Genomic DNA, 26,379 nt, shown 5'->3' with positions numbered 1-26,379 from the left:
CGGGCGGCGGGCCGGGCGCCAGCGCTGGGTAGTGAGTGGGTAGTGAGGCGCCGGGACGCCGAGGCGGGAGGGAGGGAGTGAGGGGGAGAGGGAGAGAGAGAGAGAGAGAGAGGGCGGGAAGAGTCCCGTTTCCGCGCCATCGTGCTTTATATGTGCGTAGGTGGGGGGGGGGGTTGGGGGGCGGTGCGTCCGTGTGGCGGGAGCCGCACCGGCCGGGGAAGGGCGAGCTGCGGCGGGTGAGGAGAGTCGAGCCGTGAGTGCGAAGGTGGTGGGCGAGCGGTGCGCGGGCGCCCCTGGCTGCGTGCGGCCCGGCCCGGCCCGCGTGGGGCGGTGTGTGGCGTCGGTCCCGGCAACGCGCCGCGGGTGGTGGTGGGGAGGGGGGGTTCGGTGGGACGGGCGCGGCGTCCGCCGGCTGCCGGTGGGGGCCGCCCGCCCTTGCGGAGCGCGATGTTGATGTCCCTTCCTGTGCTGTCCTTGTCTCCGCACCTTCCCTCCCCCTCTCCCCCCCAGCGGGACCTCGGGCGGCTGGCGGCGGCTCAGCGGCGGGGGCCGGAGGCGCAGGACCACCCCCCACCCTCCCCTCCCCGCGGTCCAGTTCGGCGACGGGCGTCGCATCGGTGAGAAAACATGAGCCGAGATTTCAAACCCGGCGACCTGATCTTTGCCAAGATGAAAGGTTATCCGCACTGGCCGGCCAGGGTAAGGCTCCCCTCCGCTCCCCACCCCGCCTCCCCTCCCGCTCTCCGTGGGGCCGGGGGCGCTTGCGGGCACCGGCGGGGGGGGGGGGGGCTCGCAGCGGGTCGCGCCTGCAGCTGCCCCCTGTGGGAAGGAGGGCACGGCCGTGCTCCCGTGGCCGGCCGTGGATCGCACCTTGGTTTCGCTGTTGCCCTGTGCCTGGCTGCAGGTCGCTTCTCCTGTAATTAGTACCCCTCTCTAGCAGTCGTGAGTTGTCCTGATTTGCATAACGTAGCAATGGGGAGCGAAGGCTGCTGCGTGGTATCATCATGCTGGAGCTGTGCGAGCACCTAATGGTACCCAAATACTCATCCTCTGTAACTGCTCTTTTTTGTTTTTGACGAAAGAAAACCATAAAGTCATGGCAGGGTTACGCTTTACTCTTTGAAAAGTCAGCTGTTCCTGCGGTGCTTCCCGTAGAGCAAGCTCCGTGTGCGGGATCAGCGCTCCCGTCCTTCTCCACGTTCTGCCTACTCCCTCGGAAGCAAGTGATTGGCAAGTTCTGTGACTGCTGTAGGTCACTTGAGGGTTGTGGGAATGTAGATAAAAGACTAATTGCAAGATATTTGGCTAAGATGCTGACTTAAGAATTGTTTTCTAAGAAGTTTATTGACCTTTCTTTGTTGTAGCACTTGACATTTGGGCTTGGGCAAGCTACCTGCTCAGCGTGAAGGTCGGCAGTCTTGCTCTTGCTTATGCTGACGGAGGGGCAGCATTTGGATGGAACCAAAATGTGCTTTTTACCTGTTGCACATCATGTCTCTCCTTTGCTCCATGTGAAGAGTGTTGCTGTAACACGAGAAGTGTTGTCATTTCCTACTGTTGCCACTACCGTCCTTGATTCTGCTGTAGTTTTTTAAATGCAGTTAAAAAGAAATCTTGAGACCTGCTTTACTTCTCTAGCTTTCTATTTTCTTTTTTTTAATGCTTAACACTTTTACTTATTTCCTGCTAGACTGTTCATAACAGTTACTTGACTTGAATTACAGTCTGTTTTTTCCTTAGGTGGATGAAGTTCCTGATGGAGCAGTAAAGCCTCCTACGAATAAAATGCCTATTTTCTTTTTTGGCACCCACGAGACGTAAGTCCTTTATATTTAAGGGTCATCTTTTTTTCAGTGTAGAGTGCCGTGACAAGAAGTTAACGGCTCATCTGAGCGTAGTGTATTTTAAACTATAGTATTCAGTAGCAGACCAGCTCTTCCTAAATTAATTTCTTTTGACAAGACATGCTTTTCTAACATTTACTTAAGCTATTCAAGGGAATAGTATACCATAACCATACTGTGTACACTTTCCTTGTCAGAAGGAAAAAAAACCTCCTACCCACAGTGGTATGGCTGATAGGTTGGTTTTTTCTTCAGGAACGGACTTTAACTATAGTCCTGTACCTCCTCAAAATTCTCAACAGTATGTTCTCAAAGAAAGAGAAAGAAGGCTGAGAACAATGAAATAGGCAAAATTTGAGTAATGGATGAATAATCATGTATTGGGTTTCAGGGTTTTTTTGTGGAGAGGTTTGGGGTTGTGAGTGTTGATTTTTTTTTTTGTAAGATCCGGAGAGAAAAATGAGGAAGTGCAGTTAGCTTCATACCTGTCAACCTGCAAGATATTTATCTTTGGGTACTTTCAGCAATGCTAGCATTTTGCAGTCATACTGAATTTTCTTTGGAGGACTGTATTTCTTCCACTACCAAATTTGACTGTAAATATGCTGGGTTTTATGCAGTTCTGTCTTTTTGAGTATTATGTTGCTTTATAGCATGACTGGTTGCCCAGTATAAATTTGTAAGACTTCAAATGGTATGTAAACAGGTCAGAAACAGAAGTAGTGCGTGTAAGTACTCTGTTTCTTGCATTTTATGGAAAGGCCTAGCTTTTTTTTCTTCATCTTATTAAATATCTATTGAAATTGCTTTAATCTGGTACTTGGCATCTATCTTTTAGTAAGCCATGCTAAGACAAGATACGTTGCCCTGTTGATTAAAGAGTAAGCATCTTCCAGCTCTCCCTGACACTACTTGTGAGGTGGTTCTCTTTCTAAGAAGTTATTTCCCTGTGAAAAAGATTCCTATATGCTTGGCTCATACACCTATGCATTTCTTTATCTGTTCTCATCTTTCAATAGATCTTTCAATGGCTTAGTGTTTTTAGTTTGGGTTTTTGTGTGTGTATGTAGTTTTGTAGGTAAAGAGAGGTTTCTGGAATTAGATTCAAGGTTGCAAGATTTGAATCTTGCCCATTTTTTTAATGATAATTTTAAACAAGGCAGCAGGTTGCCTTTTTTCTTCATTTTTTTCCCTACCTGATTAGTTTTTTGGCAGCCAAAAGCACAGTATTGCTTTGGTCTTGTCCTTGGTAATGTGTATGTCATTCTGGATTTTACTGAGGTTTTGTGTGCTTGTAAATAAGTTCAGGGTCACAGACTGAATATAAGGGAGACAGAAATAACTCCTTATCTAAAGCTTTAAAAATACCTTTTCAAATTTTGAGAAGCATCGTGGCCAATTTTAAATTTAGCTTATGCTCCTAAACCATGCTTGGGTTTGGAAGTGTTCTCTTTTTTTTTTTTTTTTCATAGCTTACATGGGTAAATTTGAAACTTCTATTCCTCACTCTTTGGTATTATTAAAAAATAAAGTTTTACTGCAGTCTGGTTTTTTTTATGCTGTAGGTCCAGGGTTACTACATTTCAGAGGTCCATACAAAACAAGAGAGACTACTTCTCTCTGTTTCATACACATTGCAACGTACAGGATGTTCCATGACCCAGCTGTCTCATGGCATTTGTTCTTGAAACATGTCACTTACCTTGTGCTCCTTAGAGTGGTAACGGGTGAAACTCCCTTGCCTCTTGATCTTACTTACGGCTGCTTACAGCAGATACCTGTAAGTAACAATAGGAAGGAGCAGATTGGGCAGAAAAGGAGAATGCTGTTCCACGGCGTGTAATTTTGTTCAGGCTTGTCGCTGTAAATACTGACTTAGCGATCCATCAGGAATTAGGTAGAGAGAACCATTTTCTGTACTTTTTCATAGGAATTAAAATAAATTTGGTAAACGTGTTCTCCACTGTGTTTCTTGCAGTTAGTTACGCACCTGTGCAAAGTTAGACATTGTGTACCTTCAGCACGTTAGAAATGTGTACATATACAGCCTGTCTTACTGTAAGTAGTGACAGCTCTGAAAATCCAGATAAAGAGTTCTGTAGTGCTAAAAAGACATTCTGTATAAAGGATCACATCTAGCTGTGTGGAGGGTTACAGTAGGAAAAGAGGACCTATGGGGAAAAATGAAAACAAGACTGGCTTGTGAATAATTTTTACTTTAAGGAATAATATTAACTCAGTTTCGCAGACAACTATGAACAAGTATAGACTTGTACTTTGATTGCTATTGTTGATTTTTCTCTTAAGTTTTGTCGAAACACAAATAAGTGTGTTGCTGCCTGTGTGCAGTGAACAGGTACACGCTTCTTAAAATATGCTTTGGGAACTTGGTTGAGGTTTGTTTTGTTTATTTCCATAATGTCTTAAAGCAACAAGAGTACCCTTTACTAAAAGAGATTAGTAAAATAGATAGTATTTTAATAAAAGCTTTATTTGGATCTGTTGTGCCAGTATGTCACATTAGGGCAAATTTTGGTTGGTCACAAACAGAAGGTCACACTGAACTCTAGTTTCTGGTCCCTATATTTTAAGGTAATCTATCTTAATTTGATTTTTCTTGTTCCTTTTTCTTTTTGGTACATGGGGATTTAACTGCAGCAATTCAGTAAGCTACATGACCTTTTCACAGTAGCTGTTTTCTGGTGTTTTTCAAAGTGTGAGCAGTACAGGTAGAGGCTTACAGATCTTTGAAAAATGTTTTCCTTCACGGGATAAGGAAGAAGGGAGGCAATGTTTCCTACTTTACTCTGTCCTGGTTTCTCTTTGTTTCCCTTCCCATCCTTTCAGTCTGGTTAAGTAGGCTCTGCAGGTGCGTGTTTCCCACGCTGCCTGAATCCTCCCTGACCATGTCTTGCAAAGTCTAATCTATCACCGTGGCTTACTTAATAATTTGTACACATAGCTGAGTGTTTTACTGCTGGAGTAGGAAATGCTTAAGCTTTTTGTTGTTGCTGTTTAGTAGAGTGTATGTCTCAAATAGCTCTTTTTGTTTGGTTTTTTTAAAAACGATGAGGAAAATAGGAGAGTGGAGCTTAGAAGTATCTGTTTAGCTCTTCCATAAGCCGATACTTTAGAAACCAATACCTGCAGCTTTTCAAGTAGTTGGATCTAACAAATACATAATCAGACAAAGCTGTGTCTGGGCACAGAGTGAAACTAAGAATGTACCAGCAAAGTGGTGTCTTTTTCTGTTAGCAGCATGCAGATTGCTGCAGTGAAATCCGAACTTGAAAGGTCACAAAAAGTAGAGCAGGAATTAAACTGTCTTTGATGTTCAGCATAAACCAAAATATTGCCTCTCAGTAATACGTTACCTTGTTTTCCCAAGTCTAACTTGGAGAGGTGAGTAGTGTGGATGCTGTGACTTTGACATATGAGAAAAGCTACTAGGCTAAAAGCTTGAGTTACAGAGCTTACAAGTAGGGGTAGTGCTGTGCAGGAGTGTTGTTTGTTTGACTGACAAAGATACACAAACAGTGTTAAGACCTCTACTACAAGAGTAGCTTAAGTAAAGATAAAGTATTTTTAATGTTTACTTCACCAAGTATTGGGGGAGAAACTTAAAATCAGGAACAGTTTAAAGTTTTCTTTGGTTAAGTTTAGTAAATCAAATTATGAGGTCCTGTTGTCACACACTGAAAAACTACTGAATTAATGCTGAACTACATGCATTTTTACAGAGATCTGGGCAGTCAGTGTAATCAAGTGCTGCTTTTTCGTGTCCAGTACACTAAAAATTACTCTTAAATTTTGTATTTTAATTGGGTTTTTTTAATTTAATAACTTCAAAAGATTTTCTTTGTTAGCATTGAGCTGTTTCTTCTCCTTTAAATTGTTCTCTTGCCTTACATTGTCCAGATTCTTCATTCTTAACATTTAAGCCTGATTTGTTTCTAAGGAAGCAATTGCTCTTTCTGTTTGTTTGCGAGCTACTCAGTTGTTAATTGTTCTGGTTCACAGTACTTGGTTGTCCTATTAGCTGCAATCCTAAGATGCAGCATCAGCTGTTTCTTGCCAGACACTCAACAACCTAGGAAGGTGGGGGTCCATATGTGTGGTGGTAGTAATGGAAAACTTGGGCTGTTGAAGGCAAAAATTGAGAAAAATAAAGATGCTTATGTAGCAGAATTAGTTGTTGCAGTAGTCATCTCTTAATAGCATCTGGTGCCTACTTCTTTAAAAAAACTAACGATTTAAAATGTGAAATTTTGTTCTTTTTGTTCTTTCTCACCTTTAGGGCATTTTTGGGACCAAAGGACATATTCCCTTACTCTGAAAATAAAGATAAATATGGCAAACCAAATAAAAGAAAGGGTTTTAATGAAGGTTTGTGGGAAATCGACAACAATCCCAAAGTGAAGTTCTCTCATCAGCAGGTAAGTTATGTGGAGTCTGCAAATTGTTGTTGTGAACCATAACTGAGTTGTATGTTTCTAGTCATTCTAACAAGGTGAAAATCTGCATATAAACAATTAACAGTAACAAGCTTGTCTAATATTTTATTTCACAGCAGGAATCAGTAACTTCAATTAAGCAGTGCTCTGGGTTGCTTTCATAGCATCTCAGGTATTCATAAATAATTTCCAGTTGGAAATAGGCAAAACATAACTGCCAAGAGATCTGTATAGACTTTCTTAGTCCATCAGATTTTGTGTGGTGTAATCCTTCCCACCTTTTGAGGTCCATTCAGATACTTCAGCTTTGGTGATAGCTTTCACAGGGTCTTTCGGTGAACTGGTCAGGTTCTGTGTAGAGCCATTGGGTTGATCTTTGCCATTTTTCTCCCACTATTTCTTTATTTTAAAGAAAAAAAAAAAGTTTTTCTTTCCACAAGTCATTTAAAATCTGTCCCTATAAGTTAGCCTTAAAATTACTGGAAGAAGAAACCTTTCTTAGTCGGGATATTCTAACTGGAGTGTCCAGTTCTGAGCTACTCAGAGTACCAGAGACATGGACATTCTGGAGAGAGTGCCATCATGAAGGTGAACCTCTGCTTTGAGAAGAGGCTGAGAGAGCTGGGACTGTTCAGCCCCAGAGGGCTCACGGGTGATCCCATTGATCTATACAAATACCTGAAAGGAGGGTGCAAAGAGACAGAGCTAGGCTCTTTTCAGTGGTGCCCAGTGACAGGACCAGAGACAATGGGCACCAGCTGAAACACAGGAGGTTCCCTCTGAACATCAGGAAGCATATTTTCACCGTGAGGGTGACCAGGCACTGGCACAGGTTGCCCAGGGAGGCTGTGAAGTCTTCGTTCTTGAAGATATTCAGAAGCCATGTGGACATGGTCCTGGTCAGCTGGCTCTGGGTTGCCCTGCGTCAGCAGGAGGGTTGCACCAGATTGAATTACCAAATGAGTGAAGTCATTTAGACTTGCACAGATTTTCTTCTGAGTTTTCACCTTAACTTTAGAAAGCCTTTCTTTAGATAGCCTTCTCTTTCTGTCCTGTGCTATGTGTTGTTAAAAGCAAGTTTTATTTGGATCAAGCCCTTAGAATTTAGCCAGCTCAAGGCAATTCTTGTTGCTTCTAAAGGAGTATATCTGCAAACAGCTGACTAGATTTGACATTCTGTGAAATAAATCGGATTAGTATCAGATTAATAAATTAGGCAGAGTAAGTGTTACTTGATGTGAAATAAAACTGCCAGTAAGGGTCTAGTTTGTTGAGCATCTTTAATGATGTCATGTCAGTCAGTTATGGATCTTCTGTGTTTTTTCACAAAGCACTACCTTTTGGGATTAATTTGTAGGACTGATAATACTATGTCACTGTTCTGCCAAGGATAGATAAGATAGAGGAACACCCCACTTCTCCAAGAGTATGAAAATTGTAGTATGATATTTGGTTTTTGTTTTGCTTTTATTTGTTTCAGCTTATGTGCTGAAGTGAACTTTATTTAATAGAATTATAGAATCATCTAGGCTGGAAGGGACCTCTAAGATCATGGAGTCCGACTGTATACCTATGTCCCAGTTTGAAGTAAAACCGAACCAATTTTCTGTTCTGTAACTTTACATCCTAGCTAGGCCTCCTCTAACTCTCTGAAATTAACGGCATATTGTGGAGAAAACTGCTTGTTCTCAGAATGATAAGACCAATGTTTGTGCTCCATGCCAAGGAATGGTATGCAGGGAGGCCCTTGCTTATACTTATTGCCGTAACAACCAAGGTCAGCCAATTTCGTTATTTGCCCCCTTAGAGGGTCGGAAACGGAAAAAACGTAGAGGGGTCACATCGGTGGGGAGGAGTGGACAGGACAGGTGACCCAAACCTGACCAACTGGGGTATTCCATCCCATCTGCCCCATGCTCAGTATAAAGGCTGAGGGATCAAAGGGTCAAGCCCCTTCCTGTGATGGCTGATGTCCAGAGAGGACTCTGTCTGTTCATCTGCCTTTGATCCCGATCCATGTGTTCCTGACTCCAGAGCTGGAATCCAGTTCCCATTCGTCACTGAGTCCAGTCTGGGACTTCCCCAGTGCCTGCCGGTGATGTGACTGACGTCCTGGGAGCTTGATATGGTTTTGTATATATTGTATCTATTTCATTATTTTCTTCTTTATTTTTATTTTAATATTAATTCTTCATTAAAGTAGTTTAGTTCATTCTAAACTTCTGAATCTCCTTTATCTCTTTCTCCTCCTCTCTCCTCTTTTTGGGGGGGGAAGAAGGGGGGGGAATGGCCATCTGTCGGTCCAGTTTTGGTAAATTCGGCCGAAACCACGACAACCTAACACTGCCAAAACCATGTCCCTAAGCACCATATATACCCATCTTGCAGATGCCTCCAGGGATGGTGATCCAACTGTTTCCCCAGGCAGCCTGTTCCAATGCTAAATAGCCCTTTCAGTGAAGAAATTTTTGCTGATACCCACGCTAAATCTCTCCTGGCACAATTTGAGGCTGTTTCCTCTTGTTCTTGTTCTTTCCTCTTGTTCTGTTACCTGGGAGAAGAGACTGCCCCCTCCTCCCACCACCTCCTTTCAGGTAGTTGTAGAGAGTTAGAATGTTTCCCCTCAGCCTCCTTTTCTCCAGGCTGAAGAACCTTGGCTCCCTCAGCTGCTTCTCGTAAGACTTGTGCTCTAGACCCTTCAACGGTTTCGTTGTCCTTCTCTGGACACATTCCAGCACCTCAATGTTTTCTTGTAGCGAGGGGCCCAAAACTGAACACAGTATTCAAGGTGCAGCCTCACCAGTGCTGAGTACAGCAGGATGATCACTTCCCTAGTCCTGGTGGCCACACTATTTCTGATACAGGCCAGGATGCCATAGGCCATCTTGACCACCTGTAGGCTTTCTTGGCCATCTGGGCTCACTACTGGCTCATGTTCAGGCAACAGTCGACCAACACCCCCAGGTCCTTCTCCTCCAGGAGCTCTCCAGCCACTCTTCCCCAAGCCAGTAGTGCTGCATGAGGTTGTGACAGAAGTGCAGGACCCGGCAGTTAGTCTTGTTGAACCTCATACCATTGGCCTTGGCCCATTGGTCCAGCCTGTTCAGATCCCGCTGCAGAGTCTTCCTGCCCTCAAGCAGATCCATACTTCCACCCAGCTTGGTGTCATCTGTAAACTTACTAAGGGCAGGACAGCATACATTTCACAGTGATGAGACTTCAGAGGTGCCTTATTTCACGTTCTTGTTAGTTGCCTTGACATTTGACTGTTTCCTGTTTATGGGAATGCTGCCTTAGCATCCTATCCTCAAAGCTAGAGAAACAAGTGCAGGTGGTTTCTCCCTCCTGGTAATAAGGGAAGAATGCTTATCTGCTTGATAACAGTCTCTGTGGCTGTCTTAATTAACAGCTAAGGGTTTTTTGAGGGTTAGGGCTTCTGGGTGTTTTAGTCGGGAAAGGAAAGGAAGTTCAAGAGTGCTTAATGTAGATATTGTGACAGCTTTATTGGCAGATGATGAGGAAGCTTGTATCTGTTTTAAGGGTAGCAGAATGTTTGAAATGGGCTGCTTGGGGCCCCACCTTCCCATCTTTGCCAAGGAGGGGCATAGTGGAAGCAACAAAACACTCACCTCAGGGCAATTGCCACAGTTTTGCCGAATAACACAAGCTTTTTGTTACGGATTCTGGCAAGGAGAAAAAACGACAAACAAACACTTGGAGAAATGCACCTCAGCTGCTCCTCCGGCCACCTCTGCTCCTCCCTTGCTGGTCTTTAGCCCCATCACCCCATGCCACTGTCGGTCCCTTGGGTGAGGCGATGGCGGTGCAAGAGACTGAGGCCAGTGTGGAGTGGTTACTTTGCTTTGGCTGATCCTTGCTTCTTACTTAGGGGGTTGGATGTGGGATCCTCCACAGGCAGTCCCTTCTGTCCCCTCTCTGCCCCTGAGTGATTCCTCTTTCCACTGTCCCTCCTACCTGGGCATCTCTTTGGCCTTGGTGTCCCTCATGCCCTGTTGCAGGTGTCTCCTCTGTGCATTGGCAGCATCTCCCCAGCCCTTCTCGGGTAGCTGCCATTCTTCTCAGTGACCCTCTTCCCCATAGCTTTGTTGACAGAGGTGGCCGGGGCTCCCTCTCTGGAGGTGGGTGGATCGGATTGCCCCTGTCCCAGCCATCTGGGACCTGTTGTGACCAGCCCCGGGCAGCCCCAGGCCTGGTTCCACACAGGCTGCCGGCACCTGCCAGCTGGTTTCCGTGCTGCACTGGGATAGGGAAGGTCCATGCAGGCAGAGAGGTGCTGCAGTGTGATAGGGAAGGTCCATGCAGGCAAGTGGCTGGTTGTGAAGACTGAGGGGAAAGGTAACATAAGTATACTGATAAGCGAAGACGCTGTTTCTCCAACAATATTTTAAAGTAGAACAACATATTTATGGCCTATTGATAATGTTGCAGTATTCAGTACATATTCACGAATAGGCACATTTTTTAGCTGAGGTTGTAGAGACGAATGAATGTATCTTAAGGCATTCCTTGATCTACATGCAATTCTTTGCTTTTAAGGAAGATTCTTAGAGTAAAGTGGAGCACAGTCACTGCAGAGTAGCAGGGAAGACAGTTTAGTTGTCAGAGCCTAAAAATTCAGGGTGAGTAGGTGACTTTGTGTTTGGCCACACAGCAAGAAAGGTCAGAGGGGAGCGGATAATTGCAGGGAGATGTTGGCAAAATCGAGCTTTTAATTCTGGATGCAAGATAATATTAAAGTGACAGACATGTCAGGTATTCATACTGAGGGATTCACTTGCCATTTTTTACTTTCTTTTTTTCTGTCCTTTTACTGAGCATATTTTGTCTTGGTAAGTCCTTCTGAGAGCTGTGTTTTCTGTTTAACTGCCAGAACTGGCTGGAATGTTCTGAAAGCAGTATTTATACTTTGCAGATGTTGCTTGTAACTGCTAGTAAGGGAGGTGGAGGGCAGAAGGGAGTTTGTGGTTTGGGCTTAAATCCAAAACCACTTCCTCAGTGGGGGAAAAATTAAAGGAGTCTGCCAGCTTTGTTCGAAGGAGCTAATATTTAAGAGTGAGGATGCTATCCACAATGTAATGGAATGAAAAGAGTGTAATTTTGGCTTTGCCTTCTCTGTTTCCATGTTTTTAACTTTAAATCTTTAGCCTTTCTTATAATCTCTTTTTCTGCTCATGTTATCAGGAACAAGTAGTTGGCTCACTTAGGATTGATAGCTCATTAAAAATGCACTTCTTGGCAGTAGCATCACAAGTTGTATTTCACCAAAGACAACTTTTTTTTTTTTTTAATTTATGCATAAGAAAACCTTACATTGGAGTATTTGTAGTGTGAAAATAAGTTATTATAGCTTTAGAGCTTGAAAGTCTGATAATGAAATTGCAATTTATACTGAAAAGCGTGGAAATTAATGAAATAAGAGATACGTTAATATTCTTGTAGTTTTAATAAGGGCTTCCTTTGCATGATGCTTTCTTCAGTAACGTACAGGTGGCAGAACACCTCTCAGTATTGTTACTCTGTAGTTCAGGAAGGGACTTAAATCTCATTTCTGGTGTTTTTATATTGAAGTCCCATCCAGCCGTTAACACTCCTATCAAAGAAACTGTTCAGGAAGGTAGTCAGGAGCCTGCTGAGGGGAGTGAAGAAAAAGCAGGAGCCAAAAGAAGAAAGTCTTCTGTCCCAAAAGTAAGTGACTGAATTTGTGTTTTGTTCTGCCGGAAATGCTTTTAAGTCAAAACTGTATTGCCAAGTTTTTACTTAAATACTTAAAACTAAGGGTGTTTTACTGTTGTAACTGCCATGCCTTTGCTTCTTTTCAAATGTACGTATAGTAATATTTTTGTCCTTCTGTATTCCTTTAAGGTGCTGTACATGTTTTTGAAAATTAATTTCTTTACTGATCTATGTTTCTAAATCATGATAGACTGAAACTAAGTTTATATAGTACTTCCTAGGCTGAAGAAGGTGGAAATGATATTATCACCAAGATTTAGATTTAAGTTTTCCTTTGTTTTTGAAGACTTTTTAATATCATGGACAGGTATGACTATCTTTCAATTATGTCAGTTTTTGCTGAAGAGCTTAACAGATCATTAGGTTCTGTCTGGGCTGAAAGGGTTCTTAAGTGTATTTGATTGAACAGATTATAAGAATCAGTTTGAATTAGGCCATACTCCTAATGGACTAATTAGCATATAAATGGATATAAAGGATTTCATAGCTGTATCAATTGAACTCTGAGTCAGGAAAGTGTCTGCGAGTAATCAGTATACAGTAGTTTGATACAGACAGTTTAGCTTCTTTGTAAAGGTGTGCATACTTTAGAATCCTTCTGAAACAAGATTGTGTTCTCTTTAAATGTATTATATTTGGACTAAGAAAATGCATTTCGGTCTGAAACGTCTTTGTTTCAGCTTACTGGTGGTGTACATAGTTTGTACTGTAAGAGGTGAACCTTCCTAGCTTACTGTAGATTTAATAACACTAATGTAGGACACACTGCTTTGAACTTTCTCTGTCCTTGAATGCGTTGTTTTGTTCATGTGGGGTTATTTTTCATATAGCATGGAAAAGATGTGTGTTATCTCAGTTTTTTAAAGTGGAATAGAATTCTAAAATGACAAAAAAAATGTGATGCAGATGAGGTTGGTACACTTAGGGTATCTCATTTACTTCTAACTCATTTCTGGAAATCACTATGCTACAGGATGAGCAGTGCTCCTAATTTGTCAAACTTTTGAACAGACTTGTGTTAATTCTGTGTTCCTTTTGATTATTTGCCAAGATTCGATGTATCATAGAATACCAGAATGTAGTTTTTCTGTAGGTGTAGCTGGCTGTCCTTTAGTATGGATTCACTGTTCATTGAAGAAGTTGCAATGTTTCAGATACATAGTGGATGTTCCTTATGTAGTACAGTGTGTGGTAGCTGTAGTAGTTTGTTTCTTCAAGAGGAAAAAAGGCATTTGATGACAGCGTGGAATATTGGTGTCCTGGTAGCACACTGAGAAATGATATTGCAAGTTGTTTGATGAGTTGGAGACCATGGACTTACTGAAGGATTATTTCTCCCAGCTTCTTACTGCTTAGAGTATTCCTTAATTTAGTACTTCCACATGTGGAAGGTCAACGTGATTTGGGTTCTATCAGCTATATTAGGAACACTCTTCAATATATAATTTCCTGGTATTAGTAGATCAGTGCTGTTCTTCATTTTTGCCCATGCATACTGCTGATAAAAACATTTGTTCCTCAGCATTTGCTCCTGTGAGGGGAAAACTTCTTTTAAACTGGACTGGTTCATCAGTTTGCTTCGCTGTGAACTTGGGCAGCAAGCAGCATGTGGTAGTGGGAACGGCAACGACTTAAGCTTTATGTTTCTCCTGAAAAGTGCTTTCAGGCTGTTCTGAGCTGGCACTGCAAACGAGAAACAGGAAGACATAAGAGCCACTTAAACACAAAGATGGAATGGAGGATCCTGAACGGGTCTTTTTACTTAGATTTCTGTAATTAGTCTCAATCAATTTAAGGCAAAAGGTGGAGGAAATTTACTCCTTTTCTTTTGACACTAATGTAGCTGTAACATTCTTTTAACCGGTCATTGTACTCTGCTTTCCTTTGGTTTTAGTGTACCAGTGATTTTTCTGTCTTAAAGTTGTAATCTGTAAAAAGACTTGGTGAATTACATGTGTTCAAGTAATTAGGAATATTGCTTGATGGCTTTGTGCCTGAGTTGCTTTGTTCAATGTTGAAATTTTAAGATCTGTAGCTATTTTTAAGGGGAATTTCACAAAAGGTGCTTGCAAAGGGGACAAGGCAATAGCATTAAAGTCGAAAGAATGAACTCAATATCTGAAAAAACAAGCATGGGCATAGGCTGCAAGGAAATGCCAATTATTTTCAAGTAGATTATTACAAACTCTTGATTTTTTTCAAGCCTTAACTGCTTACCTAAAAAAACCTAGTATTTCGAGGTTTAAAAAAAAACAAACACCAAAACGGAAAAAAGGTATAGATTAGATGACACCAATGACCACTAATTAATATCTCGCACATGATGAAACAACTTGTTTGTGGTCTTTTTACTGCATTAACTCTTTATTTAGTAGAATGATAGTCTGCTAAACGTTGTCTGTGACTTGGATATCCATCTGAACCTTGGATGTTATCATGAACACAAAGTGGAGTTTAAGTTCCACCCTAGTACATTGCTGTATTTTGCCCTGTTCTGACAACTGTTAGCAGTCGTGTACTGGAGAAGGTGGCCTGTCGGAGGCTTTTAATAAGTGTACGTAAGAAAGGAGTGTATCTACAGACTTAGAGAGTGAAAAGCAGCCTGATGTTTATTAGTGTGTTCTCTTTTCACTGTGAAACATTTCTTAATGCATTTTTTTTCACTCCATGTTTACTCCCTTTGCAGTTATCCCCTAAGGGGGATAACAACTTACCAACAGAAGCTGAAACAGAAGAAAAAGAGATGGATGCTTCAAAGGAAGATGATCTGCCTTCTGAAAAAAACAGCAAAGAAGTATGTGAAAGCTTTTTCTGTGCACCGAAGAACACTTTAATATTATGTTGATAGACGTAGCTCTGTTACGGAGTACTAAGAAGCTATATTATTATTACTACTATGACAGTCTTAGGAACTGTTTGATTATATAAAACTTCCTGTGTGTTCAGTCATATCTTCCATCGAAGCTAACAGGAATTGAAGCTTTCTTTGTGAGAGAACTTTTCATCTGGCTTGTCTACAACAGGTGGAACAGTGCAGTTTTTATCACTTATTCTGTATTGTAAATGTATGTTTTAAAGGACCAGATGAAGAGTTCAGACAGACTAAAACATGACTACATACCTTTATATAAAACAGAATATTATTTAGTACTTATTTTATTTCTTACCTTTCAGAAAAAAAATCCTGATTAGCAGATAATCAGTATTTTAATAATTCAAAAGCAGGAGGTGTCTTCATATATATTATGGTTTCTTTGTCTAAATTTATGTGCCAGGGGCTTCAGTTGTGAAAAATACTTAGTCGTTTAAAATGTATCTTTGTTCTGTTAAGATTCTTAGCACCATTTTTAATCTTCACAGGATGTGGTGAAAACAAATGATGCTTCTGTTCCTAAAGTTGCTAGAAGAGGAAGAAAAAGAAAGGTAATAATATGTTTAATTACTTCACCTTACTGGAATTTTTTTACGTGATGATACTGGATGTTATTTACTTTAATGACAAATTATGCATAAGTTGAAGTGCTTGATACCCTCCTCCTCCCTTTCAAATGGCTGAAAGATTTATAGGAATGAAAGTTTTCCCAGAGGGCGTTTTACGAGTCTTAGTTATGTTTGAAGTTAGTGTAGAGTAGGGAGTTCCTATCTTTTCCTGAACAGTCCATTGCAAGTTAGAAAAACTAGGATAGAAACTGTTGCTAGACTGCTAATAAGATAGTCTGCTTTTAAGTTCAGAAAAATTTCTTTTAACAACTTCATCACACTGAACTTACACTTGAAATATTCCCCTTTTTCATGAGATTGCGAGTTTGTGTTCTCTTCAACCTGAGAAAAATTTGAGTTACTTTGAAAGGGGCAGTTCCAGCTGCTTGTTGAGCATGCTCTGGCCTTAATGTGCATGTGGTCATACAGCAAGCCAGATCAGGGCACTGACCCAACCAAAAACTAGATTGAAGTGGGGCAAAGTTTAATTTTAATTTGAAACCATTTCACTTGTGACTTTAGTGCTGACAGCAGGGATGGGATGAGTGTGAAGTAACTATGACCTTAGTATGTTTGTCACTGGTAAGTAGCATGCTGAGTATCATTTGCTTCATGAAAAAGAAAGATAAATATTTTGATGCTCTTACAAAACCCAACTTGAATATTTGAAAAATATAATTTAAAGAATACCATATTAAAAAAGTAAGTTTTATAAAAATGTATACTAAAATTCAAAGAAAGCTTCTAGTCTGAAACAGCAAGAACTTGAAGGAATGCCTGTGACTATGCATACATGTGATTTCAGCTTTGAATGGGAGAGAAGCCTCACAGATGACACACGCACCAAAAAAATTATCATCCTTTGCTTTTTCAAAAAGCACTCAAATCCTATGGTTGTGGTGGTTTTTTCTTTTGTTTTCTTTGAGGTAGGGTTTTTTTGGTATCATAAGGCACTGCAGGCCTAAGAAGACTTCCTCTGTCACATTTACTAGCTTCAGCTGACAGACTTCTGTTCGACACATGCTGTGTGTGGCAAGGTGTTCGACCAGAAATTTGCATTTACTACAGGCCATTGCTGAAGAGAAAAACAATATTTAGAAGGATGTGGTGTGTGCTTGTGGGTCAGAAAAGAGGGTTGGCTATGTAGTTATAGGACTTTGAATGTATTTCTTACTTGCCTTAAGAAACGTGGTATTTTCTTTTGCTGGGATTGTAGAAAGTCATTGTAACAGGTACTTCTTTCTCTTCATTTATGGGGCTTTGAGCAACCTGGTCTAGTGGGAGGTGTCCCTGCCAATGGCAGGGGGGTTGGAACTCCATGATATTTAAGGCCCCTTCCAACCCGAACCATTCTGTGATTCTATGACTTAAACAGTCTTTCTGGAGGCTGGTGGAAAGCACAGTTAATATGAGATCTACCTCTATTCTAGATTTGTTTGTCTCTGTTCTTCACAATGGTCTTTTACTATAGGTATCCACAAAGAATACTAAGATAAACGTTTATTTTCCCATAACTTTTTTGTTGCTGTTATCTGATGCTCTTGCATCCAGGACACTAAATACTGTGAATGTTTTCTCCAGATGGGATTTCTCCGAGTTCTTTATCTGTATGGTTATGAAATGTTTCTGCAGGGAGATATGTATCCTTTCACAGGATCATCTGTTGGCATAAGTTCTATCTGTCTTTACAACCCAAGCCCCTAAAATGACTATGTAGACGAAGGTCATTATGTCCAGTTAGTGCAGTTCAACATACAATTTTTCATTGAGAATAATTGGCTGTAGAGCTAGAAGGTGGTTTTTTTCTGAATAGCTCCATCTACTGGCTTGATATTTTGTTGCAGGTAGGGGAGATGATAACATCGAAGAGTATTTGTATATGGGGAAAAAAATACAAATGCAGATACTTAAAACTGGGTTTTGGTGTGCTGTTATGGCGATCTTAAAAATACTTATAAATAATGTTTTTCCTTTCTTGTATCAAGATAGTTTATTGTTCTGAAGATGAATGGACTGGTTGAAATTATATGAAACATTACTAGATCAGGTAGTGATGTTATGGAGAGGGTGAAATTAGTAATATTTAAATACAATCCATTACTAAATTTGGAAACTTTTTTTTTTCATGTGTAGGAGCAATAGCATAATAATGCATTTCTAGAAGTTTAAAACTGTTGCTTGAGAAAGTAATTGAGATATTTGTGCCTTGTGTTTTTTCACTTGTGAAATTGATTCTTTAAATTAGGCTGAAAAACAAGCTGAAGCAGAGGAAGCAGCAGCAGCAGCGACGGCAGCAGCAGCGACAGCAGCAGCTCCTGTTCCAGTGTCTCCAAAAGTAAGCCCCAAAAGAGGAAGACCAGCAGGTAACTTTAAAAGAAATATTTAATTTTTCTTCACCGCAGAAATATCTTTATAAAATTAGTCAGGGAGCTATCTCTTTCCCCTAAAGTACTACAGAGTAGTTTCTCATGCTAAAGGCAGTCTTTGCTAATAGATTGTACTGAGGAAACACCTCATCTGAAACTGACAAATTTAGAATATAAGTGGATTTAAATTGTTAGCATAAATGCTCAGTCCTGTAAATAAGACTAGTTGTTTTGGGTACAAATATCACCTTTAGAAAAGCCTTCTTCATAGAATCCTGCTAAACTATAGATAGACAATAAGTCCTCTTTGTGCATTGTTGCTCCATAAAGATTTATATTCATTAAAGGTCTGTAAAATACTTTGTGTTAGAATATCCAGAAAACATAAGGAAGAGAACTGTGGAGACACAGAGCCTGTGGGTGGAGCTCAGAGGACAGTAAAAACAAAGAGCTGGAGAGACTTGTTTAAAAATATGTTTAAGGCAGCCTGTATAGATTCGTAGACAAACGATAAGAAGATAGACCTTTTTTTTAAAAAAATGTGTAATTAGAATCATTTGGTGATAATTCTGCAGTGCTTGTTTCTTTTAAAGTAGGAATGATCTAATTCATTGGAATTTTTATGGTAAGCTTGCAGATATTCTTGAATTCATCATTAACTACTGCATCGGAAAACAGTTCTTGCAGCAGTGAAGTACATCATATAAGCATCTAGTCTGGGAAACATATAATTTTTACTCATCTGTATCTGCTGACAGTATGAAAATAACTTTTAGATAGTGCAGCCACAGTTAACTAGATTAATTACTTTTGCCTTGTAAGCTGTGAGGAAATGAAGTATGTATTCAGCTCCCTTTCTCCCCACCCTCCCTGTTGTATTAAATGTACTAAATATACATTTTTAATATTTGTATGTGTTTATCTTCAAATTTTTGCTTTTTTTTTTTTTTTTTTTTTTACTAAGTACTGTCTATAAGAGCGGGAAAGGATCTAAGAGATGCATTCACTTCCTGTATAAATACCTTTTTAGAAGATGTCCTATGCAGCCTTTTCTGGTGTTGGATGTGATGCACGCATCTCTTGCTTAACAGTGCTCCATGCTAACACCAACAGGAGTTTAAACACTGAGTATTCGGTTTCCTAACCACATGTTCACTATCATATCAGACAAGCCTTTAAAGGATGCAAGTGTCAAGAAGGCAGATACACTGTTGGTCTTAACTCCTTACAATACAGTGAATCTGGGGAAGTGCCAAGTTTTGCTGTGTTCTGTAGTGTGATAGTAGAACTTCTTGACAGTGGTTTGTTATCAAGAAAAGTGATGGAAGAACCCCATGATACATCCAGAAAAAATGGCAAACTGACTGCATAAATGTGGATCCTAAATGATTTCTTTTCATTCTGTTAATTTCAGAGTTTCTCATTCTCCAATTTGAGACTTGCTCATATTAGTTATGCAGTATGTGGAACAAATCCTAACTGCACAGAGTGCAAAAACCACAAGAATTGGGAGTTATGTAGCCTGAGGCTAAAAAAACCACCCCAGTTTTTAATTTACCAATCAGCTAAAACAACCTACCTACACTTTAATTTTTCAAAGAGATCTTGATTGAAGTTTAGTGTTCACCTAACACTTGAATTTTGTATAATAAGAAAGCTAGGGTATATATTTTGATTTAAGTGTAGCTTCTGTCTGTTGAGTAAGAATCTTTTCACATAAACGAGGAGCAGATGGTGGCTGTGACTGTGGACTAACCTGTTATTTCTGTATAAATATTAGCTTCTGAAATAAAGGTTCCAAAACCAAGAGGAAGACCCAAACTGGTGAAACCACCTTGTCTTTCAGAGAATGACTCGTGAGTTGTTCTGTTTTGTTTCTTAATATAAAGCTTCTTCATAGTAAACGCTGTTGTTCCTTATGTTAAGACTTCATAATTAGTACTGAGTTCCTGACAGGTTTTTGCCCCTTCAGTATTCAGTATGACTTACTGATTGCTTTGATGTCGTTATTTACAGCTCAGGTAATTAATACATAGTAACTCAAGGTAATACATCTCTGGAACAAGAGACAGAAGACCTTAAACTTCCTAACTTGTATAATCTGTGCAAAATTTCTTACGTAACTGTATGCTGAGTGAAGAGGAAAAGATATTTATTAGGAGAAAATAATAGATCATGCAGAACAAAAATACTGAAATTTATTTACATTTTTGTTTCAGAAATCTCTTTGATGGAATCCCAACACCATTTGTTAATTAAATTTTGTTATTACTCTCTTCAGTTCTTGTGTCAAGTCCTTTGTGGTTCTAGTAACTGAAGGAAAAGTTGAGCATTACCATATTGTTCTATAGATTGTCAGATGCACAGTTTCAGTATATGTACACCTTAAGTATACTCTATAAAATTAGTTTACAGTGTATGCAGTCTTGGTCCTGCAGACACGTGTGTGTGGAGAACTGAGCATTAACTTTCTGGTTTTGGATCTATGCACATGTATTAACGTTAGCTTCATTAGGGCCTTCATGCTATAATTATTTTTTTTTTTTGCGTAGGTAGTGGACTGTCATTTTAGAAGAATACTGAAATTGACTGGTTTTTGAATAGTCATTAAATAAACTGAGGGTGAATTAACTTCATAATTTTTAATATTCTGTGGTAAAAATCAACTTCCTGAGTTAGAAGAATGTGATGTTTTAAATTCACTGTAGATAATGGATATGATCCCTAAATACTATTCATATTTTAGTGTTAATGAGGAGGAGAAGGCAAAGAAAAAAGGACCAGAAGAAAAGCCAAAAAAGCAAGGGAAAAAAGATGAGGAAAGTCAGAAGGAGGAGGAGAAATCAAAGAAGGAATTTGACAAAAAGGAAGGAAAGAAAGAAGCTGAACCAAAAAGGAAAAATTCTGCAAAAGTGGGTTCTGCATCAGCTTCTGATTCTGAAGATGATGGAGAAGAACAAGAAGGTGACAAGGTATAATTTGCTTTCCTGACCTATTTATTATAGAGGGAAGTAATGTCATTGAAGATCTTTTGTGAAGTTAATGTTATGTCTTAGTAGAAGTTGGAGCCATGTGGCTGGCTAATATAGATATATAGAATAAAAGTTGCAGAACTTCATTTTGTGAAATAATTCTTTCACGAAATTCACTGTTTTCTAAGAAATGCATCTTTTCTAAGACAGTTTTTAACAAAGTTTAAATGTAGCAGTTATTTATTTTGGGAAAACGCTTTTTCCATCTATTTTCCTTGGAACACAAACTTTTTTTATCTTTGGGTGTGCTTAAGAGAACACTGGGCTTGAAATCAAGTTTTTGAAAGGTATAAAGCTATTCCTAGCTAACCACTTGGAATGTCTTCAGTTTTCTGGTACTTAGGATATTTGCCTTCTACCAGGAAAGGAAAAAGGGAGAAAGGACTAAAGAAATTCAGAACTTACCAACGTGTGGAGGTGTTGAGTTTAGTTGCAGGGAAAGCCAGCTCTTGTCAGGTTGTTCCATGGAGCAGAGTTGCTTCAAAGATATTTAGCGTAGGTAGGTTTACCCGTTTACCAAAAAAAATTATTTAATAATCTTGCTTTTCTCTTTCCAATCCTAAAATCCAAAATGAAAACAGAAGAAAAAAGGGGGAAGAAGCTTTCAGGCAGCTCATAGAAGAAACATTGTAAGAGGCCAACATGAGAGAGAAGTAACAGAAAGAAAGCGTAAGCAAGAGGAACAGACAGAATCTGAATCGTGAGTATGTTTTAACATGTGGTGTCTGCAAGTTGTAGGAGTACTTTGAAACTAACAGGAGGAGACAGTATCTGAAAAAATAACAAACGGGTTTGCACTGTGTTGTGTTGTTCTCTCCCCCCACACTTTTTTTGGTCTATTTTAACTTCTTTTTAAGTGGGGAGTAAAAAGCTCCTCTAAACCAGTATGTTATATCGTGGGAGGATGGGAAGAATTGAACCTAGAAATTAAGTGATGTCAGTCTTTCAGGGACTTAGAATTTCTAGCAGAAGACAGCTGGTGGGTTCTGTTTGGAAGTAACCTAAGAATATTCCTGTGAAAAGGGATCAGTGTGAAAACCCATTCAGGACAGCTATATATTTTTCTTTAAGTTTTGGATACATTAGGATGAGAACTGGTAAGACCTATTTAATCCCTGGTTATGGATTTTTGTTCAGGTTGTGGAATGCATAGGGTTACCTGGAAAACATATCCTTCTCTGTCTGGCAGCTGGAGCACACACCGTCAGACAGAACAAGGGAAAAATTGAGAATTATTCTACTCTAGCACTGCAAAGCCAGTTGAGTGATAGCAGGAGCAGTCTGCATTCAGAAGATAAATTGTCACAAATTGAATGAAGCATAAGAATGGAGAGAAGATGCTGCCAGAAACTGGGGGGGGGTGGGACAATAGGAAGAAATCTGACTCATTCTCAAGAGCTATTCTGCAAATGGGTGAAGAAGCTGCCACCAAAAGAGCATGATGTTCCTTTACCCACAATTGGTGGGAGGGCAGAAGAAAGGGAGAACAAGGTAAAAATTTGGAGAAAAAGGAGGAAGATAATGGTCCCTTTCACCTGTAACAACAAAATTCTACCTTTTTCACATTCATTAACAAGAAATCTAGTTTGTTTGGGGTTTTTTACCCTCCAGCCCTTTCTTCTCCTCTTCTTCCTGTCACTCCTCTGGAAACCTAACATAATTATTCTACTTACCTGTAGCAAACTTAAGCATTTCCAACTCCAGAGATACTAAATTGTCCTTAGCATCTTTGCAGCTCTTAATGTATCACTATTTAAATCTGATGGATTTTAAATTGATTTTAAAGCTGATTGATTTCTGTAATGAAACTGTCATATATTGATTTGGTTATAACAATCAAATCTCCTTTATTTTTAAATGGCTGTCATTTTATGCGTTGGAGGGTAGATGGAGCTTTGTTTCAGTAAGATAAAGGAGTAATAGTTAATGAATGCGGAATTAATTTAATTATAGCTGATGACTAATCACACAAAACTCAATATTGACAAAGTAAAAAGACTTCTTTTTGTGCTATCTTCAAGTTCCTCTACTAATCCACTGAATATAGGCTGATATCTTTTTTGGTTACATTTCTCATCAGCATAGTTTACATTTTCTGGTCTTTGTAGCTACTTCAATAATATTTATTTAAGTCTAATGCCCTTTACACCACTCTGTACATATACAAAACTTGACATGTACCATTTAAACAGCATGAGCTTGTGCTGCCAGTTGAAGTAAAACAGCCTGAAATGCTTAAAACCTGTTGGTTCTGTAACTGGACAGACTATGATCTTAAAGGCCCCTTCCAACCTAGACGATTCTATGACTCTACGAAAGGAACATAGAAAATAATAGGCGTGCAGGCCTGTATATTTTATGGATGAATATTGCTCTGACAGGAATAAAATCAGTCATAGAATATTTAGTCATGATGTGCTGAAGTACGCAAATTCTAAAATGAGGCTTTGAAATAGCTTGGTAAGACAAGACTGAGGAATTGCTAAGCAGGAGTTCATGATTTTCTCTGAACAAAGAGTTCAGAAGCTTGCTTCAACTACCTGTCTTCATCCTGTAACTGAGGTGGAGACAAGTTTTGTTTTGTTTTTCTTGAGTCCTAGCTTTATTTTTAGTGATACAATTATAGAAAGAGGCAGGAGATTTCAATGAAGTTGTAATAAATATTTTCCCTTTATTACTATTTGCTTCAAGAATATTTAAATTACCACTGATACATTTGTGGTCAGTTGTAGGATACTTATACTGTTATAATTAATTATATGAGAAAAGAAGTCACATAGGAACTGATTATGACTAATTGGTTTCTCCATAGTTCCCTGTGGTAATGTTAAATAGTTTTACTCTCTCTGTCATTATAATAGAAATATTTTCTTTCTCCGTAAGTTAGTTTCATACAACACCATTTTACCCAATTTGTACATGCAACCAAAACAAAATACGGGAAATGTGACTTGTTTTTAAAATCCTTTAATTTGCTGCTTCTAGGGAGAACTGTCCGGCAGTGTGAAGTATTTATCAGCAGTATCTCAGCTAACTAATTTTGTTAATTTATTTTAGTCTTCAAAAACCAGAGTTTGGCTTTTTGTGGTTTTTGCATACTAATGTTTTACTGAGATAATACCTCAAAATATTGCATCTCATATAAAAAACTAGGGGAAAAAAAAAGACTGAAAACCAGACTTTACAACATTGTAAAAATACTTTAACATTTTTGATAGGCAGAGTAAAGAAGAAGGCAAGAAAGCAGAAGTTAAGAAGATGGAGAAGAAGAGAGGTTAGTTTAAAGAAGCTAAACAGTACTTTTGGTCATCTTAAATTTTGAATAGTTATCCGCCTGGATAAGATAATTTGCTGCTAAGGGTGGCTGTGGGGTCTCAATCAGAGATGTTTGATCTCTGACAGCTTCCCTCAGGTCTGTGAAACGGTGCGTTCGTGTTCTTCAATGTTCGTTCTTTGTCTTCAGAGCATTAGAACAGATCTTCGCTATTCCTATTTTGCTGTCATTGCAGCTTTTAACCTCAATGATCCCTTCTGTTTGTCAATAAGAAACAAAAGCTCTTATTCTTTTAATCCAATCATTTTAGTCCTTCCCTTCATTTTTTCCTTTCTATCTTTTCATAACACAATAATATGAGGGATATTCTTGAAAGTATGTAGATACTACCTTATACTTAGTAGGAGGCTTGCTAAGAAAAGGCTTGTTTTTCCTAGGCAAGAGGCTTAGATTCAGATTACTGTGGTCCTGCCTACTAACCCACACTTGCAAACTGACCTTCATAGGGATCAGTCGTTCCTTTTTTAGTACTCCCATCTTTAAGTGCAACCCAAACCACTGGCTGTTACTTGCAGTATAGTACAGATCCAGTGGCATGGACTCCAGCTGACCCAGTGCTAGCAGGGGGGGAAAGAAAATTATCCAAACCCATCCAAGATGGATTGGACTTGAAGGAAACTCTGCTTGCAGTATTGTTCAGAACACGTACCGCTTGTGTATGAAAAATCCAAACAGGCATTCAGCATGTGAATTAGAGACGGACATGTTCATTCATCTTGCACACCTGCTGGATCGTGTGTACTGGGAACATTTTATTTGGATGGATTTGGACTGTAACTTGAATCATGTCCAATTTACTGAAAACAAAACCATAAATATCCAGGTGTCCTGGATTAAAGGTTTTCCAGATTTGTAACTCTTAGTATTTATTGAAACTTCCTTTTAACCTGGCCGAGAAGGAGAGGGTGGCAGCTGGATATTGAAATAGAAAATTATTTTCAGTTTGTAACTCCTAAGGAGGAAACTATCTAGGTTGCTAATAGTGTCTAATTTTAAAAAGCTGCCTGCTTTATTTCTGATAGTAAGCCTTGTGGTGTATTTATTGTGTGCACCTGCATCATTACCTGATGCAGAGTGCCTGCCTATATTTTTCTGCATTCTGTATGAAGTTCAGGTTTGTGGAAAGGGTTTTACAAAAAGAAACTTGATGTGATGATCAAATATTCATGCATACTATTTTTAATCTTCAGAAACATCAATGGATTCTAGGCTTCAAAGGATACATGCAGAAATTAAGAACTCCCTGAAAATTGATAATCTTGTAAGTATTTTTTTAAAACTGATTTATGTGTATAATTCAGGTAGGAAATACTTGGCACGTGTTTGGTTTTAATTACTGTTCTGAGAATGAACAGAATTTTTTTCGGTTTGAAAGAAGACTTCTGCTTAAATGAGGTTACTGTGGACATTAAAAGATCAGTGTCAGCAAGTAAAATTGGGTTCCTTTGAAAATACTTGATAATAAATTATTTAATGGAAACATTCAGATAGTATTCTGTCAAATGAAGAATCTGTGCCAGCTCAGCCTGAGCCATGCAGAAGCACCAGAAGGACACAATGAGCACTGTAGTGGCAGACTCCCTGATTGAAGGGATGGAGGCCCCCATCTGCTGATCCCACTCATTGTCGAGGGAAGTCTGCTCCCTGCGGGGGGCTCAGATTTGGAACATTACTGACAGATGGCTGAGGCTTGTCTGGCCTTAAGACTATTTATTATTAACTGCTGCTGGTTTTCTATGTTGGGCACCAATGATATGTTCAGGGGAGACCTGCAAAGTATCAAGCATGACTTGACTGTGTGACTCTGAGGGTGACGGTCAAGGTATGGGGACCCAGGTGGTGGTCCCTTTCTTGTAGAAAGGACTTGTGAAGAATGGATAGGACTGCTAGGAGGTGACAGGATCCACCCAGAAGTAGTGCTGCCAAGAGGCTGGGCAACCTGGTTAAAGGGCTTTAAACTAGGAACAGGAGCAGAGGAGAAAGTAAGGAAGTGATGGAGCAGGATGGCAATCAAATGAGGCAACATTATGTAGACAGAATCGGCCTTGTAATAAACAATTACCTCAACAGAACAGGACTCAAGTAGCATCACCACAAGCATATGCAGAGAAATGA

The 26,379-nt window shown here is 39.6% G+C and overlaps 1 protein-coding gene across 1 annotated transcript in view; it reads left to right on the top strand.

The window, feature by feature from the left end:
- The first annotated feature begins 510 nt into the window (after positions 1-510).
- PSIP1 (PC4 and SRSF1 interacting protein 1) overlaps positions 511-26,379 on the top strand; it is a 37,589-nt gene continuing 11,720 nt past the window's right edge. Inside the window, exons 1-12 of the mRNA XM_074166791.1 lie at positions 511-699; positions 1,741-1,817; positions 6,142-6,280; positions 11,888-12,004; positions 14,739-14,846; positions 15,413-15,475; positions 17,778-17,895; positions 19,679-19,754; positions 20,645-20,870; positions 21,512-21,630; positions 24,149-24,204; positions 25,455-25,525. Of these exons, the coding sequence (XP_074022892.1) occupies positions 628-699; positions 1,741-1,817; positions 6,142-6,280; positions 11,888-12,004; positions 14,739-14,846; positions 15,413-15,475; positions 17,778-17,895; positions 19,679-19,754; positions 20,645-20,870; positions 21,512-21,630; positions 24,149-24,204; positions 25,455-25,525 (1,242 nt within the window). The 5' untranslated portion in view covers positions 511-627. The remainder of the gene's footprint in view (positions 700-1,740; positions 1,818-6,141; positions 6,281-11,887; positions 12,005-14,738; positions 14,847-15,412; positions 15,476-17,777; positions 17,896-19,678; positions 19,755-20,644; positions 20,871-21,511; positions 21,631-24,148; positions 24,205-25,454; positions 25,526-26,379) is intronic.

The sequence above is a fragment of the Numenius arquata genome, chromosome Z (assembly GCF_964106895.1).
Source record: "Numenius arquata chromosome Z, bNumArq3.hap1.1, whole genome shotgun sequence".
NCBI classification, from domain to species: domain Eukaryota; kingdom Metazoa; phylum Chordata; class Aves; order Charadriiformes; family Scolopacidae; genus Numenius; species Numenius arquata.
Note: the sequence above shows the minus strand (reverse complement) of the source record. Positions and strands in the feature narration are given on the sequence as shown.